General features: G+C 41.3%; 1 protein-coding gene across 3 annotated transcripts in view; it reads right to left on the bottom strand.

The window, feature by feature from the left end:
• AKAP13 (A-kinase anchoring protein 13) overlaps positions 1-18,326 on the bottom strand; it is a 207,430-nt gene that overhangs the window by 143,917 nt on the left and 45,187 nt on the right. For 2 of the 3 annotated variants that reach the window (XM_079318214.1, XM_079318216.1), the window contains 2 exons: positions 16,641-16,737; positions 5,406-5,450 (listed from right to left, as the gene is read on the bottom strand). In XM_079318214.1, the coding sequence (XP_079174340.1) occupies positions 5,406-5,438 (33 nt within the window). In that variant the 5' untranslated portion in view covers positions 5,439-5,450; positions 16,641-16,737. The remainder of the gene's footprint in view (positions 1-5,405; positions 5,451-16,640; positions 16,738-18,326) is intronic. The other variant, XM_079318215.1, reaches the window with a different exon arrangement.

Here is an 18,326-nt window from a genome sequence, read left to right as displayed (position 1 = left end):
AACATCAAGGCTGGCTGTCCTCTTGCCTAAGGACCTTGAGAGAAACAAAGACAGGGCTTCTGCACAGTGACTTTGGTGAGAAATTCCCACATCAAAAGCATGTGTGGTATGTTCTCCTTTTTCTGCTGGACTGACCTCAGATATTCAGGCATCTCAGTGGCCTTTGTCACCACTGATGCCACTAAGCAAACAAACTCTGCTTTAGTAGAAAAGTAACTTAACTACAGCTGCCAACCTCATGACAGCATCTTATTGTAGAACTATAAAGGTGTTTCATTTTGTCCTTTTGTCCCCTCGGTAGAGACTGCTGAAGAACATTAATCATATAGCACACAACAGTGCACAAGTGACACCTGAGATGGCTTCAGCCATGGTAGGAAGCCAGATGTGAGGCACACACAGGTACAACACCTCACTGCACTCAGGGACACAGGGAGCCACAGCACTTGGGACAGACACTACTGCCACAAGCCTCAAAACTCTGTATTGTGAACTTTTTTCTTCAATTCTTTAATATTAACTCAGAAGGTGTCTGGGGGGGGTGGTGATTAAAACATGAGCATGAGAGGGTATTACACTTGTTTTTCTCAGGAATATACAGTGCACTTCAGTAGGGCATCATTCTATATGAATATGTAAGCAGGGGGAAAATATTGCAAGCATTATTCTCTTCTTCAATTTTAGATTAAAGCAGGACAAACTGGGAAATATACAGGAGTAGTTCATTCATTAACAGAAGAGGACCTACTGTACCCAAACCCCAGATTATATTAAGAGAGGGTCAGTGCATTCTAAGGCTTTTGAAGTTAATACTTCATTAAGCTGCATGACATTTTGCCTTGGAAGTGGGAGCTCTCATCTCTATCAAAAAGTCTCCTTGAGAAACTCTGCAGGTTACACAGCTCCTAAGTGGCGGTTTAGACAAGAGACTCCATCCACAGACCTGATTAAAGACCAAAGCCAATGGCAGCATTTTTATCAATTAAGTGTTTGCCCTCTCATGCAATCATCAGTTATGACACATTTGGGTTTGTCACTCCAAATAATGTGGGCACACCTTAGACAAACCATGCAGAGGAGGAGTGCTGCGATTTAAAACAAGTTTGTTCCTTTTAACCTAAAAGGAAAAAGGAAAAAAGTTTGCAGCAATACATCACGCTTCTCTAGCTGCTAATCTTTTCCATTTCACACCCACTGATCATTATCACCGTGAAAAAAACATTCTCGTCTTAAAGGCAGATCTAAGGTTGTAACCTTGGTTGCAATCAAGAGTAGATGAGCTTAATGTTTCCCAACACATTCCCTGCATGTCACCCCAGTGCTTTTCCAAAACATTCATATCCAAACACTGCTCTCAGGTCATTTTTCTAAAAAAAAAACCCCAAACCAACACTGATTTAGAGATGTAGGAGATGTAACTCGGTTACAAAAATGATCAATGATTCTACAGAGACCCCACAGCAGAGGCTGAAATCAGAAGCCACGCACATCAGTTTTGAAAGGGAGACTTTTCAGGACACTCTAAATAGCTGAAGACACAACCTTGATTATTCTTTCATGTGTACTCCCTATTTTTTAAAGTTCGGGTAGAAATACTGTCATGGCTTGTGAGCCTTGATCCTTGTGTAATTAAATCTCCTGCTGAATAATCTGCTGGACTCACAATTAATGATAATGTTTCTAAAAAGATCAACACTTCACGTTTGCAAAGCACTCTCCTATGGATATTAGCAACAGTGCAGCTTAATCTAAGTGACTAATGCAAACAATTTCATCTATAAACAAACAGTGAATGAATCACAATAATAAAAAGGTCACCTAATAATAAACTTCCATTGTTTAGAGCATTGTTAATCTTTTTTTCATACTCCTAGATGATCTGGATATTCCAATACAACAGTGACAAGAGCTAAGAAGTACCCTACAATGCTGTAGTTGAAATTTTGACTTTTGGTGGTAGGGAGATACAACTTTTATAAAAAGATGACAATCACTGAGGTCACTGCAAGCACTTAAAAACAAACACAACTGAAGTTCACGACTTCTCACCTCCCATCCTCCTGTTCCACCCCAGCCCTGCCAGCAAATAGCACAGCTTGGTCCTTCAGCTTGGAGACTTGGAGCACCAAGTCCCAGGCAGACCACAAATAAGGTCTGAAACACTGTCCTTCATCCACTACACTGTGCCTGATAAGAACCCCCATATCAACAGGACAGCACCGAAATACAAGAAGGATGTGAGCAAAGTTAGTTTTGGATTTAATCCAGTGTCTGTGAATCAATAAAGATGTTCCTAACTGCAGTCTGAGGCAGATAACCATGTGCCCAGCCACATGCACTTTTTTTGTGCAGCTGAAGAAATCAATGCATCTTAAGGAAGTGGGTTTGAAATCTTTATTTCAAATTCACCCCACAATATTCAGCCACAGGCTCTGCTAAGTCCCACCACCCTTCCTAAATGCAATTCTGTGCTGACAGTGGTAGGGGCCACATGAGCACCAGCATTGCTCTATCACACCCCAGCTAAATTGGGGAACACTTCCCTGCCCTATCTCTGCTGGCACAGCTGCTCTGCCCCATGACTGCAGCAGCTCCAGGGCCAGGGGAGCTCCTTTGGGGAGGGAACAACAGCCCTGGGTGACACACACAGTGCTCCTGGGGGACAGGAGCCAGCTGTCTGCAGAGCAGCTGTCCCAGCCCAACCTGCAGCCACTGAGCTCCAGCTCCTGGCAACCTCATCAACAAAAGAACAATCAGGCAAGGCTCAAATGAGACACTGAATCACAAAAACACAGCTCTCATTATTACTGGATGTGTTTTCCACCTTATTTCCTAATCTTCACACTTACTAGGGCCAGTAGTGTCATCATTACAGGCCATGACCTCTCAGTGGTCACAAATTCCACCAAGGTAGGACAGGTGATTTTTACAGAAGAGGTAAATAGAAGTTCAAGTACCAAGAAGGATGCAGCAGGTGGTCTTGCTTGCTTTTATACACACTGATTTAAGTAATACAAGAATCTCTGTCTTCCACTGGTGTATATGTAGAAATACCACCTATTCCATCATCCAAAAAACTTTGGCCCCAAGTACACTGGACAGCTCAGGTTCCCAAACCCCTTTTCTTAATTATGAATTATGAAATCTGGGCAACCTGGTAATTATCAGATAGGGTAAAATATGTTTTAGCTCTCTAACTGGCTTCCAGGATCTGAACTGGAGGCATCATTTTTTACTTTCTCCTCCTAAAAGGAGCTCAGTAATGCTGCTGATGAAAACATCATCATCTTTCAGGATAAAACTCATGGCAGATTTAGTAAAATATTAAAAAAAATTGCATAATCCTTAATCTAAGATATTAGCTTAAAAGAGCAAGAGTGTAAAGGATGAAAAGGTGCCAAAAACAAAAGGGTCAAGTGTGGGAGAAGCATATTTTCCTGAAAGAAGACAAAGATAGGGAAATCCTCTGACATGTCAGTATTGCCTGTTACTTCCAGTTATTTACAGAGACAAAATTCTGTATGGAGGAATTAACAGGATACTGCTCTCTGTAATTTGACAACAAGATCTACAAGCCTGTATGTGAAAAATGGAGCTGCCATCACTCTGAAGAAGGAATGTGGTGAGGTTTGTTATTGGCCTCCCAATGGGCAGGCCACAAGACTGCTGTATCTGCCTCTAGAAAAACAGAAATACCAGGAAGATACCCTTTTCTTTGTGCTCTGCTGGCACCTAACAACTCTCAGATGAGCTGTCAATTAGCAACACATGGAAACAAAACCCAACTTAAAATGTACAAAGCATTGATACTGAGAGCAAACAAAGACTAAATCTTCAGCTTTCAAATTTCCTTAAGCTACCAATAAATTTGTTTGTTTTGAAAGGGAGCTGATTTGTGTATACACCTGGCCAAGGCAGGAGGAGAGAAGAGGGAGTCACTGATGTATTAATAATGGAACTTATTTGCATTGCAAAGAAACACTGTACCAAGTGCCATATAATCATTATTTTACACCAGGCTATATTTGACCTCAGCCCAGTTCTCTATCACGTAGAGATGAGGACTTGCAAGTGTACCTCTCCAGTATTACATATTCAATAAAAAATCCACACAAATCAGTGGGAAAATAAACTAATTCAGTAGATAAGCCTGAGAAAACAAAGCCTCCAGATTAGCAAAGTCATACACTGTTCAAATGACACGAGAATAATTTTGTTCTGATTACACCATTCATGTATTTCTATTGTAGTTATTTCATCATATATTTGCACATAAGTTCCATTTACTCTTAATGCAACCTAAGTTTAAATGAAGTTTCTTCAAAGTCAAGGTACATTCAGTAGACTTGAGATTTAACAAAATTGAGGCAACATTCAGGATATGATGTAGTCCTGGAAAGCCACACTCAAAAAATCAGGTCACACTATGTAGTATTTTAATTTTGCTTCAAGCACAGACTTAGGACAGTGGGTGGAGAATAAATTCCAATGCAAAATTCTAGCTGGTTGGCAAAGGTAGGCAAAATTTAAAGCTTCCATGGTATTAAAGGTCAATATAATCCATTATTCATAACATGCAACACTCTGCAAGATACAGGTCTATCACCAGTCCTGATTGTTTCTCCTTCCTTCCCCTCAGAAGCCACATTTGTGAGCAATTTTCCCTTCAAATTTTCCATCCTCCCATCCAGCTCTGCCCTGGCTGGTCTTGGGCAGCAGCAGAGCTCCAGCAGCTCAGCCTGCTCCCAGCATGGCAAGGCAATGTGGAAAGCAAACAGCTCCAGACCTGGCTGGCAGCTCTGGCACAGATTTAACCCACACACCCCCACACATCCAGGTCTAATTTGACAGTGCCCATGTTCCCAACAAAGCTGCTATTCAAGGGCCAGGGGAAGCTTGTTCCTCATTAATGGAGCCGTGGAGGTTACGAGGGGCTGGCGCAAAGCAAACCCTGCTGCAGCCCAGCCCTTTGCTGCCTGCCATCCTCCCTGCCACGTCTCAAACTCCAAACACAAAAGTGGCAGCACAGTGGGCAAGCCCTGCACACTGGGATGCCCTGTTTCCCACACAGCAATTTCTTCTCACCACCTCTCAATACATCAAGTCACACAAGCACTGCCAGGCACTCCAGCACATTTTGGGGAGGAAAAACAGCAGTGGGGATACCTGCACAGAGACAGCACTGCATGCCTCAAAAAATACTTAAAACAGTCTGCTGGAAACCAGAGGAGCTGTGACTTACCTGAGAGCATTACCACTGAGCATTTGCAATCAATTAATACAAATAAATACAAATAAACTCCTTAGGGAGCAAAGAAAAAAGAAGCAGCATCTCCAAAAAGCTGATGGGAAGTGTGTTGTGTGAATAGTAGGAGGGGAAAAAAAGTGTTTTAATTGGTACTCACATACAATGGAGCTTGCTGTGGATTAAGTTTCATGACCTCAGAACACTGAAACAAAAAAGAAAAAGCAAGTTTAAGCTATTTTACATAAAATTGTAGGTACTTCTCTGTAAGTTGCTCTAGCACTCACACATTCCTTTTTCCAATAAGCACTTTTTGTCTTCCCCTTCATGCCCATCTCAGTTCATTTTTCCTTCTGGCAATCCTCACTTCATATCTGCTTTTTATGAAAATTATCAATCCTTAATTGAAATCCTTCCACCAATTCTCCCACTCCCCTATGAAAAATAATTTATGAATATTTGTAGTTCTCTCTGCTGCTCAAGAAATCCAACTACTACCTTGCCCAAGGTAATTTGGTGTCATTTTTTACCTCTTTCACTGCATTATTTGTTAAAAAAAATTAAAATCTCCACAGAAAACAAACTATCAAAAATGCTCTAAAGGAAACACTACCAGAATATATGATGCTCATGATTCTGAATTAGCATTTTTTATAATCAAAACCTACCATTACTCATCCTGCAGAAGCTATTTTAGTCAAGAATCTTTCCTCTTTCCGGTTTGTCCCTGGAATTTCTCTATAACCTGGTGAAAGTTTCTTATACTGAACTTTGAGTCAGTTGAACCAGAATTTCTTTTGCATTAGTTCCTCCAGTCCAGCAGAAAATATTCACTCTAAACAAAAGCTCTAAGTTTTCATTTAATGTGTGTATTAAGAGATCCAGGATTCTAAGATGAAAGAATGCAAAACAATTAAAAATGGAATTTCTGCTGTTACTCATGTCTGCAGAACTGGTAATTCTCTGCAAATACTTCAAGACCTTTATAAAATAGATGAAATACCATTCTGCTTTTCACAGAAAAAATGCAGGATCTTGTTCATACTTTGCTCCTTTCCAAATCCCACAGTTTGCCTTTAGTGAGACAGAAATTAAACCACAGCCTAAGTTCTCTTAGCTGATTCCAGCTAGGCTTGCTCCCTCACACGCTCTCTTTATTTTACAAAAGGTTTTTGTGCCAGTTGCTTTAAAAATACCAGAGCAACCTGCCAAGCTTGTGTATCAAAACAGCCCCTCTGCAAAAGGTCCTCTGAGGCAGCCAGTGGATGGAAAAGTATTTTGCAAGAGTTTTAAATCCAATCCAATTCACACCTATTTTCAACCTTGAGATTCCCCTTCATACAGCAAGAACATCCCAACATGGCTATGCCTGAGAGTTTTCACTGTACTTTCAGCTATTACAAAAACTTATTCAGGAAAAGAGGGGATTAGTAGCACTAGCTGCCATTTGGGCAGGTGAACTCCAAAAGCAGCTCTGCAAACAACCTTCACTTGTGCCCTACAACATGCCCCTGGCAGTTCCAGTCCTACTGAGGACTCAAAATGAAAAGAAAACCAAAAAATGCACAAACCCTGCCAATCTCCCTCATGACCTACCTGAGCCTCTCTCTCCTGTTCTGAACCTGGGTGTCCTAAACAGGAGCATAAAAACATTACCTAGACAAGAATATTTATTTTATCTTATAGAAATCAAATCATGCTTGAAAAAAAGCCCCAAGCTTTCAAGCTCATCTCACAGATGGATTTTAAGAATTTCTCATTACTATGGACTAATTCACTATGAATTCAGACTCATGACAGTTTTTGCTGGGGTTTTTTTTTTGGTTTTTTTGCAAGAGAAGTGCACAGTAGCAGCAGTGAAGTAATGTGACACTGCTGAGCACTGGGTCTTGTCAAAAAATCATGGGAATACTTCCTGCAGGAAGATTTTTTTTCCCCTATTATCTTACTAGTTGGCCCTTACATCAGTCACTTAAAGTGATTCCTTGGTTCATAATGAACATGTCATTCCAATTTTTCTACAGATGCAAACTTAGTTTGCAAGGAGCCAGGCAGGTTTGCAAGATATTTTATCTTGTTAGGAAGTTCTTTGGCAAAAACATAGGAGAAAAACTGAGTGACAGATAAGCCTGAATGCTTATCTGCGTCAGCAAAGGACTAAATTTAGGTCTCTAGACAAGTGAATTTCTCCAACCAATGGACAGGCATGGAGAAGCCTCTGAAAAACTTTAAAAACCTTTAATCCAGTAAGAAGAGGAAAAACAAAAGGCAGATCATACTGGTCATAACCAAGCCAAGATACATAGGGATCCTAATACAGGCAGTAAATTGGACTATTTCAAGTGTAAAAATGAGGAGGGGCAAAAAAAAAAAAAAAAAAAACCCAAGGGAAAGGAAGCTAAACAGCTAAATTTTGTTTTCTCCTATTATTAGAAGAGTACATCCTTCAAGCCAATATTAGCTTGGAGCCCCAGAAAGCCATTTGTGTCTTTTTGGGCATGAAGAACTTGCTGTACCCATACAGAAGAATGCAGTGAGAATAACTGGCCCTACTGTGAGATCAGGATCTGGACTGCACATGAACTGCCTTGAAAACCAAACTAACAAGAACAGGTAAATTTAAATCCCACCTCCCTTGTCCAGCTCCCACCCAGCATCTTCATGGCAGCCCACAGTGTTCCAGTGGCAGCTGCCTGTACCTAAAACATTAATGGTATTTCTCTCAAATAAATCTTTTGAATTTCAGTGGCTGGGAGGATCATCACTGTGGGATTCTGGTGAACACCAGGGAAAAAGCAGGCTTGGATTTTCTCAGGCTGCTCAAGGAAAACATGAGAGAAAGAATCATAGCAATGATTAAGCACCTGCTGGATGATGTGTGAGAGACGTGATGTTTTCATGCAAGGGTTTTATCAGGGTTGTTACTTTCCTTGAACCAATGAAATTGAGTTTATCCTCAATTCCACAATCTACTATGATCTACTCTATATAAGTGTGATTTGTATCTTTAATAAATGGGCTTTTGCTTCTCTTCTGCATGAAGGAAGTATTGTTGTTACATCCTATATATGTAGCCCGGCAGCAACATATCACAAGCTCCATATAATAGCTCCAGACAATTACATTGCAAGGTTTCTAGAATTATAGTACATTTTCCACCTCAGGATAACACAGGGAAATCCCTTGCATTTGCAAATTGGAAAGTAGGACATGAAATGAAAATCCAGGTTCAAGCTCTTCAAAGCAAGAGTGGTCTCAGACATTATAAAAATCTGCAGATGTCAGTAAAAGAGAAAGCTACTGGAGCCTTCTCAAAATGGGAGAGAAACCTTTCTGCTCTGTTAAGCACTGAAAAACTAATACAGTGAGTTTTATTAATGTCTCTTCTAGAGAACTTCTGTGTTATTTCACACAAAAATTCATGGATGAGGACAAATGACTGCTCTTCTTTTCCCTGGGTATGGTAATATATGTCAGGAAAAGAAAGGGAAAAAATCATTTATTTGTTTTACTGTGGTTCCCAAAACTTCATCCAGAATTAGGGCCCCATTGGTTATAAGCTGTAAAAATGTCAATGCAAAAAAAGTTTCTGCCCTGAAGAGTTTACAATTAAACACAGGCAGCAGGAAGGGATACAAACCCCTCATGCCAAAGCAATAAAACCTCTGCATCCACCACTCCCAGCTACCACTTAATTTGGCTATAATTAGGTGGCTCATTTCTTCTAGGCATTGCAGGCAAAGTGTGTCTGCTGAGGACAGATCTGACAGGGAGGTCAATGTTCCTCCAGGCCACCCCACCCCACCTACAATCTGAAGGGCTGCAGGACCCTGAATGACATGCAGGCAGGAATGCCAAAATGCCTTTTCCATTTTCCCATCACTCCCTGCTCAGGATTGCTCTTTCTGGCAGTGGGCTTACATCAAATGCTGGTTTCACTGCCCAGCTTCTGTGAGCTCCCCAGCATCCACTCCCAGCTTCCTGGCTTCATATGAAGCATGGAGAAGAAAGAAAACACAGTGCCACTCTCAAGAGCTGTCCTTTAACAAATTTATATTTAATTTTTTATCAGAAAGAAGAGCTGCAGGATGGGCAGAAACAAAAAACAACCACTCTTGCCTCCACCCAGCTGAGTAGAACTACAACAACCAGGAGGATGAGGGGTATTTAATCCCTGTGGTACAGGGATTCCCTCTCCCTCAAGGACTAAATAAACTTCAATTGTAAGTGTTACACTTTTTCCAAGCTTTTCAAGCCCAGTTTTTAGGTAGTTTACTTAAACTTTAGTCAGACATATACTTCAAGTTTAAGCTTTGCTGAACTTTATCTGAATCTCAGCACTTGACCTTTTCATTTATCATTTTAACATTTGATTTTTAGAAACATTGATCCTTATTTGCAAAGATTTACCCATGCACTCTCAGCTGTACCAAAGGAAAAAAAACAAACTCCCAAAGAAAACCTAACCCAATCTTAGCCATGAAAAACTTGTGGTTGCAGGCAAGAAAGAACAGCCAAAAAATACATGAAGAATGTGATGGTTACAGATGGCATGGAAAACATTCCAGTAGATAAACAGAAATGCAGAGAAAGCAGAATGGTTTTCCAGCTGTAAGCATCACAGCATGGCTGGGATGAAAGCCAAAGGAGGATTTACTTTTTTTTTTGATGCAACAGAATTTACTTTTTACGGAATTATCCTGTACCATTGGTTTGAAGACACTAAATTTTGATTTCAAGGCTCTGGAGTAACACTTCACCAGGTAACCCAAACTACATATGTCTTATAGAAATTAGGAAAGCTCTATTGATGCTAGTTATCTGCAAGAGAGCAAGACAAAGAGAATTTCTCCTATTAACAGGGGGCACCAATAACTCACAGTGGGGCAACCTGCCTTATAGACAACTCTTTAGGCAAATAGCCTAGAAGCTGTAGAAGATTTTAAAGAAATCCTAGGATTTCCTGGGAACACACATTCATTCCCCCTTGCTGAGCTGCATCACTTCCATCTATATGGCTGCACTACAAAAATAAAACCAAGATTCCAAAACCACATCACTTCTCATTCCACAAAGTACAGCACCCTCAAGGGCACTCCTCCACACTCTGGTTGTACAAAATGTTAATTTATTAAGTACTTGGAAATATCAAGAGGATTGGGTTTCAGGCCCTACAGAGCTGCTGCTCTAAACTACACAAGATAAATAAAGATGGGGAAGTGGTAAGTGGGGAGCAGAGAGGAGAACAACTGCCCATATACAGAGGAATTCCTGCTGGAGCCATGATTTCATGCAAAGAGAACTAAAATAGCAATGTCTTTCACAAGTTTATTGTTCTCCCCTAGTGTCACGGGAATTGGTAAACTGGAATATTCCCTTTTTCTTCTGAGTGGTATATGACCTTTATTGTGTTGTATTACCCATCATCAGTCTCTTCATTTTTTTGTTATAACACAATTTGAAAAAAGGCTCTTCTTGGTTTAGTTTGGGTTGGTTTTTTGGGGTTTGGTTTTTTTTATGGTTGTTTTTGTTTTGTTTTCTTTTTTCACCTGTAGCAAAAACTCTGAAAATGGAAAGAAACAATGACTTGATGTTGGTTTTATTACTTTTATTTTCTTGTGTGGTCTTTTTCCTAGGTATATTCCTGCAAAGTCAAGACCTGCAGTAAGTTACTCTCAACTTGTGGTATTAGGCAAGACATGGGTTTGTTCCCACACTCTGTTCCATGAGTTTCATTCAACACTGAATGAACACCAGAACTCACCATTCATAAAGTGAATGAGCTTTCTAATCAGTGTAATCAGTGTACTACTGCCCTGTCCTTAAAACCCATGTGAAAGGAGATTGAAAAAAAAAAGGACAAAACCTACACACAGCTTTGACAGGAAAAATAAACCCATAGTCCAGTTCTCCAAGAATTTGCATGGAAAAATTTGTAAAAATAAGAGTAGCTGCAATTGCAGTGACTAAAATAAATGCTAAGATAAGCACCATAATAGCAAATGCAGAACAACTGTTTGTAGCTCTAACAATGCATGATTTCATATATCTGTTCAGAAATGGGAGGCTGGAGGCATTAGGAGAAATAACCCATCCCAAATTTATTTAGCAGATACACAGGGAAGTGATACCACCAGCAAAAGTCATTGACCCTGGAAAGTAGAGGAGGTGAGGAAACAAGAAACCACATCTCAAACATGTAGCAGCAGCAAACAAGTTACCAGCATATTGCAGCATTGTGTTTAGTATCACAGCTGAGCCTAGAACCACAAAACCTCCAGATATTTGTGTATAATCATCAGAGATTATGTAACTTGCTGAACATGATGTTTCCTCGCTAAATTGATTGCTTAGGAATAAAAATACATCCCTCATGCAGCATTTCCACAGGTGATACTGCTTGCCAGCTGTGTTCTGTCTGCAAACAAAAACATATGCTGCCATTCAACTACAGACAAAACAGGAATTGCTTGGGTATGAGGGAGGGATGAAAAGGAGGTTTAAAGATGTTTTGTGCTGTTCTGGATCTACCATCACTCCCCTCCAAAAGCACAGAGGTTAACCCAGCAAGCCATCCTCAGGAAAACCACATACACATAGATTCCCTTCACAGAAAGAAACTTCACAATGACCTTCTCCCTCCAGAAAAAAAGAATTTAAAGAACATATTTAATTGCAAAATCTGCCCAAAATCTGCTGGATTTTTCCTTACAGTGCTGGAAACCCCAATGGTCTGCAAGAGCCCACCAAGCAGCAGTGGGGAGTTGCAGAGCTGAGCCACTGCAGAGGGGCTGGAGCCTCACTGCAACACAAGCTAACTGAGAGTCACTGATTTAATTGACTGATGATTTAATAAAATGCCCTGGATATAGATTAACTTGCTTTGCTTAATGTAGCTCAGCTTCCTGGCAGCAGGAACTGGCACCACACTGCTCCTGGGCTGGGAGCTGGGCTGCTCAGAGGCTGCACCCACCCCCTGCTCACATCACCTGCCTCACCCAAACATTTCCCATTATCCTTCCCAAAATAATGAAATGTAGCACGAAGCTAAGATACAGGCAAGCAGATACACATTAAAAAATAAGCTTCAGCCTTACCCATGCTACAATAAGTTCCTAACTCAGCTTTGCCTGCCATGTCTCGCTCCAGAGACTAATACCTAGCCAAATACCCTTAGTCTCAACATTAAGTTTCTTTTTTTGGACCATTTCAATCACACAATTGTCAGAAAACCATTACCTGGATTACTTAATTTCTGCCCAAAGCCTGGGAAGGTATGAAGCAGCATTGGGTTAGGAAAAGCAGCACTTTCCCCATGTAGGGGAAGGCAGAGATCCCTCTCAAATATGTTTCCCTACTCCATCCCTTCATCAATTAGTAGGTACAGAAAACAAATCTATAAAACTCAAACCACAGCAGCTCTTTACAGTTAACATGCCCAATTTCAAATAAAGAAAGATACTGTAAAAGTTGGAAAAACAGAGAGTAAAAAAGGATTATTAGCCAGCTCTAATTATACAAACTGATCTCATCCTCTTGTCATAAGCCTCTTTCCTGTTTCCGGAATCTATTTGTGCTACAGAAAGACCAGCCTTTTGTAAATGTCCATAGGTCATCAACACAGGGTGATTAATTTCCCATTTTACAGTACACACATACTGTCAAGCAATTCACTTGTAATCCGATACAACCCTGCCCTCACTTGTAAATTTTTTCCTCTAACGTATTACTAAAGGCAAACTGTACTTAAGATACCGATTTGTAAAATCCAAACAACATTTCATAAGGAGGCAACATGCTTCTATAATAAAATAAAAATCACAGACCACATCTTCAGTTCAAGTAGCTACATCCTAATAAAGTTAAGACCTAACAGTCGACTTGAATTAAAGAGCAGCATGTACGCAAAAGCACACATATGTTTATACTCAAATTAAGTCCTCCAACAGGTTCTGGGGCAGCTGTTTCACGTATGCATGAGACTTTTATCTCAGGCTCGAATATTGAACTTCCAGAAATCCTTAGCAGACATTCTAGCTGCCTCCTCAAATGAGCAAAATCCAGTTTATACCTTCCTGTGTGTTTTGTTGTTTGAATACACACTGTGGGGAAGCTCCCAGTGACAACCAGCTCATGTTTGTAAGGTTGATTCTTCACTTTGGGGGTTCAACTAGGAACTTCATGAAAATCCCCAGAAATCAAACTGGGCAGCTGAAGCATCATGCAAGTTACTGATTATCTTTGAAAACAGAGATGCATTATATTGGATGAGGTGAAGGATGGAGGGAGGCAAGAACAGGCTTTGGGGAGCATTTCACCCCAGTGCATAAAAGGGTAAACACAGTGCAGAGCTGTCAACAGAAAGGAGATGCTACAGCCTTACATATGCAGTGGGAGAGAGCAAAGCCTCTAACTATTGATTCCTGCACTTCTTGACTACAGCATATCCTAAAACCTTCAGCACTTCACTGTTCTCTGACTCTCAGGCTGTTTTAGGAACTCTGCTGAGCCATGATGATTTCAGTAAAAGAAACAACGTCCCAAGTAAGGCCCTGCTTCTCTCTGTGCTTCCCAAACCACAGCACTTTTACTGCATTCCCAAAAACACAGGCTTGCAGTAGAAAACAATCCATGATGCCCAAAACATCACACACACTTTAATGCTGACAAATATTAAGTATTTCCTAGCATTTACAAATCAGGTAAACCAAATGCATATTTTAATAAAAGCATGCACCAGCCTTAACTCCCCACAGGAGAGAGTTCTAGCCACAAGTTGAGTTGGAAAAAAATGGCATCAAGACCAAGATGCAAGACATGTTTCCACTTGCATTTTGGTCTAAGAAGCTTCAGTGCCCAACATTTTAATGTGCTTTTCTTCTCTGAAGAATATATTAGACTCATTTTTCCCTTCAGGATCCCTTTTGCAAATGCTACCACTGTGGCCCCAGGCACTGCAGCCTTACTCAGGAAAAGCCTGGCTGACACTTTACTACAGAAGATGAAAACTTCATCAGAAACTTCAGGTTTCCTACAGGAGCACCTGTGCTAACCTCACTCCCTGTGGCACAGCACAACCACATCTGACACTGCAGAATTACAAATTGTTTCTTCATAATTGCTCCTCTTCTTTCAACTCACAAAACTATGGGAAAATGCTCTTCTCTAAACATATACTTTAGGCAGTGAGAGAACATGCTTATTTTGCTGAAACATCCTTTCTGAGGCAAAAGAGGCTCAAAAAATGCACATCATTCACTTAGCAACTGCAATGATGGAGTCACTTGGTGTGGCATTCCCTGCAAAGAAAATGACAGCTCTGTTCCCAGGACATTGTAATGCACTGGGAATATCCCACGGGAAGTAAAACCCCAAGCAACAGAAAGTATTACATCCCTAGCCCAGAAAAGAGAGGACACTCGTTCAATCCCCATTTTTAAATAAATTAATTTAAATAAATTTTAAATAAATAAATTTTCAAATAATGAAAATCCAAGTCAGCACAGTTTGCACTCAGTTCTACTAGCCCACCTTCTGCACCTGAGCCTTTCTGCAGCACGCTCCTATGTAAAACCTCACGTTTTGCAGACACCTAAAACTGTTTCTTTCCACTGCCTTTACAAAGTGACCTTTCAGGCTGGTCCCTCAGGAAATGAATGGGTTAAGTGCCCACAGGTCCCAGCCTCCCCAGTAAATCATTTATTACCCCAGCTCAGGGACAAGGAGCTCTGCAGAAGCGAGAGCCCACGCTGTGCAGCTGTTCCCAGCCAGGCAACTCTCCACAATTATGTTATAACACAGGATTAACTCAGGGAGTGGAAATCCATCCCTTCATTGCTGGTGGCTTTTTTCTTTTTTTCAAGTTATGCAGCTATTTTAAATGTTACAGAGCTCATTAACATGAAGTTCATTAAGCAGTAACCACTTTATGAATGAAATTAAAAGACTGCCCTTATAAGAACAATTATGGAAATCCTAGACCAGCAGGTAGAAAAAGGAAAGGGTATGAGAATGCTGCTCTGAACTCCAAATTAGCCTTTCTTTCTTTCCCAGATTCTTCAGAGGAGGCACACCCAGAAATCAGACATGAGGCAGAGGCTGGTTCCCAGGCAGGACTTCAGGTGAGCTCTTGCTGCCTGTGCTGGCCTCCCTAGAGATTCATGGCTGTGGATGAGTGCAGAAAATCATTCCCCTTGGTTACCACTGAAAGGGTCTGGAATCTTCCTCAGCAGCCAGCACTGCTTGCTGCAACTCACCACGCTCCCCAAATTAACAGAAAGAAATACTATGACAAATCAAGCCATAAGTTGCTTCTCTGCAGCTGGTGCATTCCTCCTTTAAACATGATGAACCTGGAGGCCAGCTCTCAGCAGGCCACTTATTCCTGATAAAGCAGGTTCCATTCATAATCATGCCAAGGACTTAATTTCTTTCTCAAGGTCTGAAAATAGGTACAATTTCACTGCTCAACCCCACTGAAAAAAAGGAAAACCCAAAAAATTACAATACATGCTTGTCTCTCTACAAGTAACAACAGTTTGATTAATCCACCCAGCTGTTGCCACAGCTCAGTAATGATTTGGACTCAGTCTCGTTAAAGCACTGATCTTGTAGGCAAGACCATGGAAAACACAAGGCACTGCAGAAGGTAAACAGGTTAGGGACAGTGTGAGGAGAAAAGAGGCAGCTTGTGGTGGTTTTCCTCCCTCCCTCCCCTGCCAGAGTTCACACATGGCAAGCACCCATTTCCAGGCAAGACTCTGGCAGTTTCTTTGCTTCAGGCTAACAGTTTTTATGCATTCAACTCTTTTTAGAGAGAAAGGGTGTAACTCCATGAATCAAAACTGCTCCTGTCAGTATTGCAATAACCATATACTCACTTTCAGGTCAGATCCATCCCTTGATCTGGTTCACCACACCAAGAAGGTGGTGTTAGCTGAACAACAAACCCAGAAGCCTCAACAACACGAGAGCTCCGGGGCAGACAGAGCGACAGCCGCTGTGCCAGCCAGGAGGCACCTCAGCTCTGATCCCAGCTCCCATGGAAATCCTGGGGCTGTAACCATATCCTGCCCCAGGCACATGAAAGCTGGATCTTAAAATATTAGGGGAAAACAGCTGATGTTTTAAGTGCTATGTTATACTGTGGCATCTGGTTGATATAGGAGGCAACACCGCACAGCCCTCTTCTACTTTCACCACAAAGAGATTGTATTTTATGGCAAAATAACTTGTTGAATTAGTTTATATTATTGTAATTGCTTTGACATCAGCATCCCCTCCTCCTGTCAAGGCTAAGTTTGACAAATGGCTTGATAATGGGCAAATCCATTCTCCCAAACCCATCTCAATCCTGGTGTATACCTGAAAGAGCTGCCAAAACATTTAACCTTACTTTAACTGCATGAAGCAGTACAGGTGGCTCCAAGATGCTCCTCAGGTCGTTCCCACACTGAGCAGGGAGAAGTAAGGCAGGTCACAACACACAGCTCCTGGAAGAAGGAAGAAGAAGAAGGAGTCACCAGGTGCAAGGGTCAGCATGGCTGAGAGAGGTCCCAACACCCAAACAGGAACTGCAACACCTTCACCAAGGGGGATGGAAACCATCCTCTCCCTTGCTGGCCATGTGGGAAGCATGTGTTGCTTCCTCCAGGAGTCCCATGCGGCTCCACAAGCACACACAGGACAATGGCCACATTATGGATAGGGCTATTTATAGACACACGTGGGCAACTGGCACCACCTAAGAATAACTGTGCTGCTGAGCTGTATGTGCTGCTGTCCTGCTATTTGGTTCATCCCCAAAGCTGCTGATCTGCTGTGCATCACCATATCCCAAACAACTAAGCTGACCTTAAGTCCTTTGCATCCATCAGCACAGCCTCTCTCAGACAGACTTCATCAAACTCTTTGTGGACTCCCTTATACCAAGGTGTTTTAACAAGAACAAAGGTAGATGATGGCAGATGACCAGCAGACAAAAGCCCAAATCTACCAGGACATCTGTCAAACCCTTCTGGGTTGCCTGCACTTTTCCACAAGCTGATTTCCTGCTCTGGGGCAAAATCTACTCAGTAGAGTCACCCAGAGGGATGGTCTCCAAAGCATACCTAGAAAGAGCAGTTAAAGTGACTCAAATGTCAAAAGGTGAAAAAGCCAAGGTTGGGCTATAGTTTATTAAATGCTGTGTGGGAGATTTTATCAGCTAAATCAAAGTTATCAGGGGATCTCAGACCATCATTTGGTTACCACACCAGGAAAGCTTGTGGCTACACACACACCACCAAACCCAGCACAACACACCAACTGCCTCCTCCTGTTCGACCAGAGACTCTGCCCCTGCACTCTCCCTGTTGGGAAAACATCCATAATCTGGGAATCTCACAGCCTGAGCCAACCTGCCAACCTCAAAGTGCAATCACAAGCACAGGGGTAACAATGACAAAACTAGTTACCAGCTGGGAAATCAATTGTACTGTGTGAATTAGGTGGGGAACATACAGGACTGAAAGATGCGGCACTGCAGAACAAATCTCACTCCATCTACACAAGAACTGAACCACCTGAATACTTCAATGTTGGTTTTACACAATGTTTTTTCTTAAGATTAGGAGCTAAAAGTCTCTTTAATCCATTCTGATAAGAAATGGGGAGAGTATTCTGCAAGGTACTGCAGGGTACTGTGTTTTACTACAAATATGTTTATTTAAATATAGACCAAAGAGGAAAAAGAGAAAAAATTCATCCTCTTAAAGTATGAGAATTGTGCACAAATTCCTTCATTGCCATGTCACACATTTCTGAATTACATTCTTATGCCAAACTACTGGAGCTGAAAGTGGAATTACCTGAACTCTTAAATCCCAGTTAAGAGTGTACAAACACTCTCTGGATTCATTAACCAGTAAAAACCACCCTCGCAGTCACAAACAAGCAGACTGGAACTTTCCTCTGGCATTTTTGTAGTGTTATTTTCAGGACCTCAATTTACAAGATGGTTACTGTTTGATGAAGCAATGATTAACTATTTGCCATCCTGTGTTGATCTCCAAGGAACAACTCCTTCCAAGCCACATGTAAG

Source organism: Erithacus rubecula (genome assembly GCF_903797595.1).
Source record: "Erithacus rubecula genome assembly, chromosome: 14".
Lineage (NCBI taxonomy): Eukaryota > Metazoa > Chordata > Aves > Passeriformes > Muscicapidae > Erithacus > Erithacus rubecula.
Note: the sequence above shows the minus strand (reverse complement) of the source record. Positions and strands in the feature narration are given on the sequence as shown.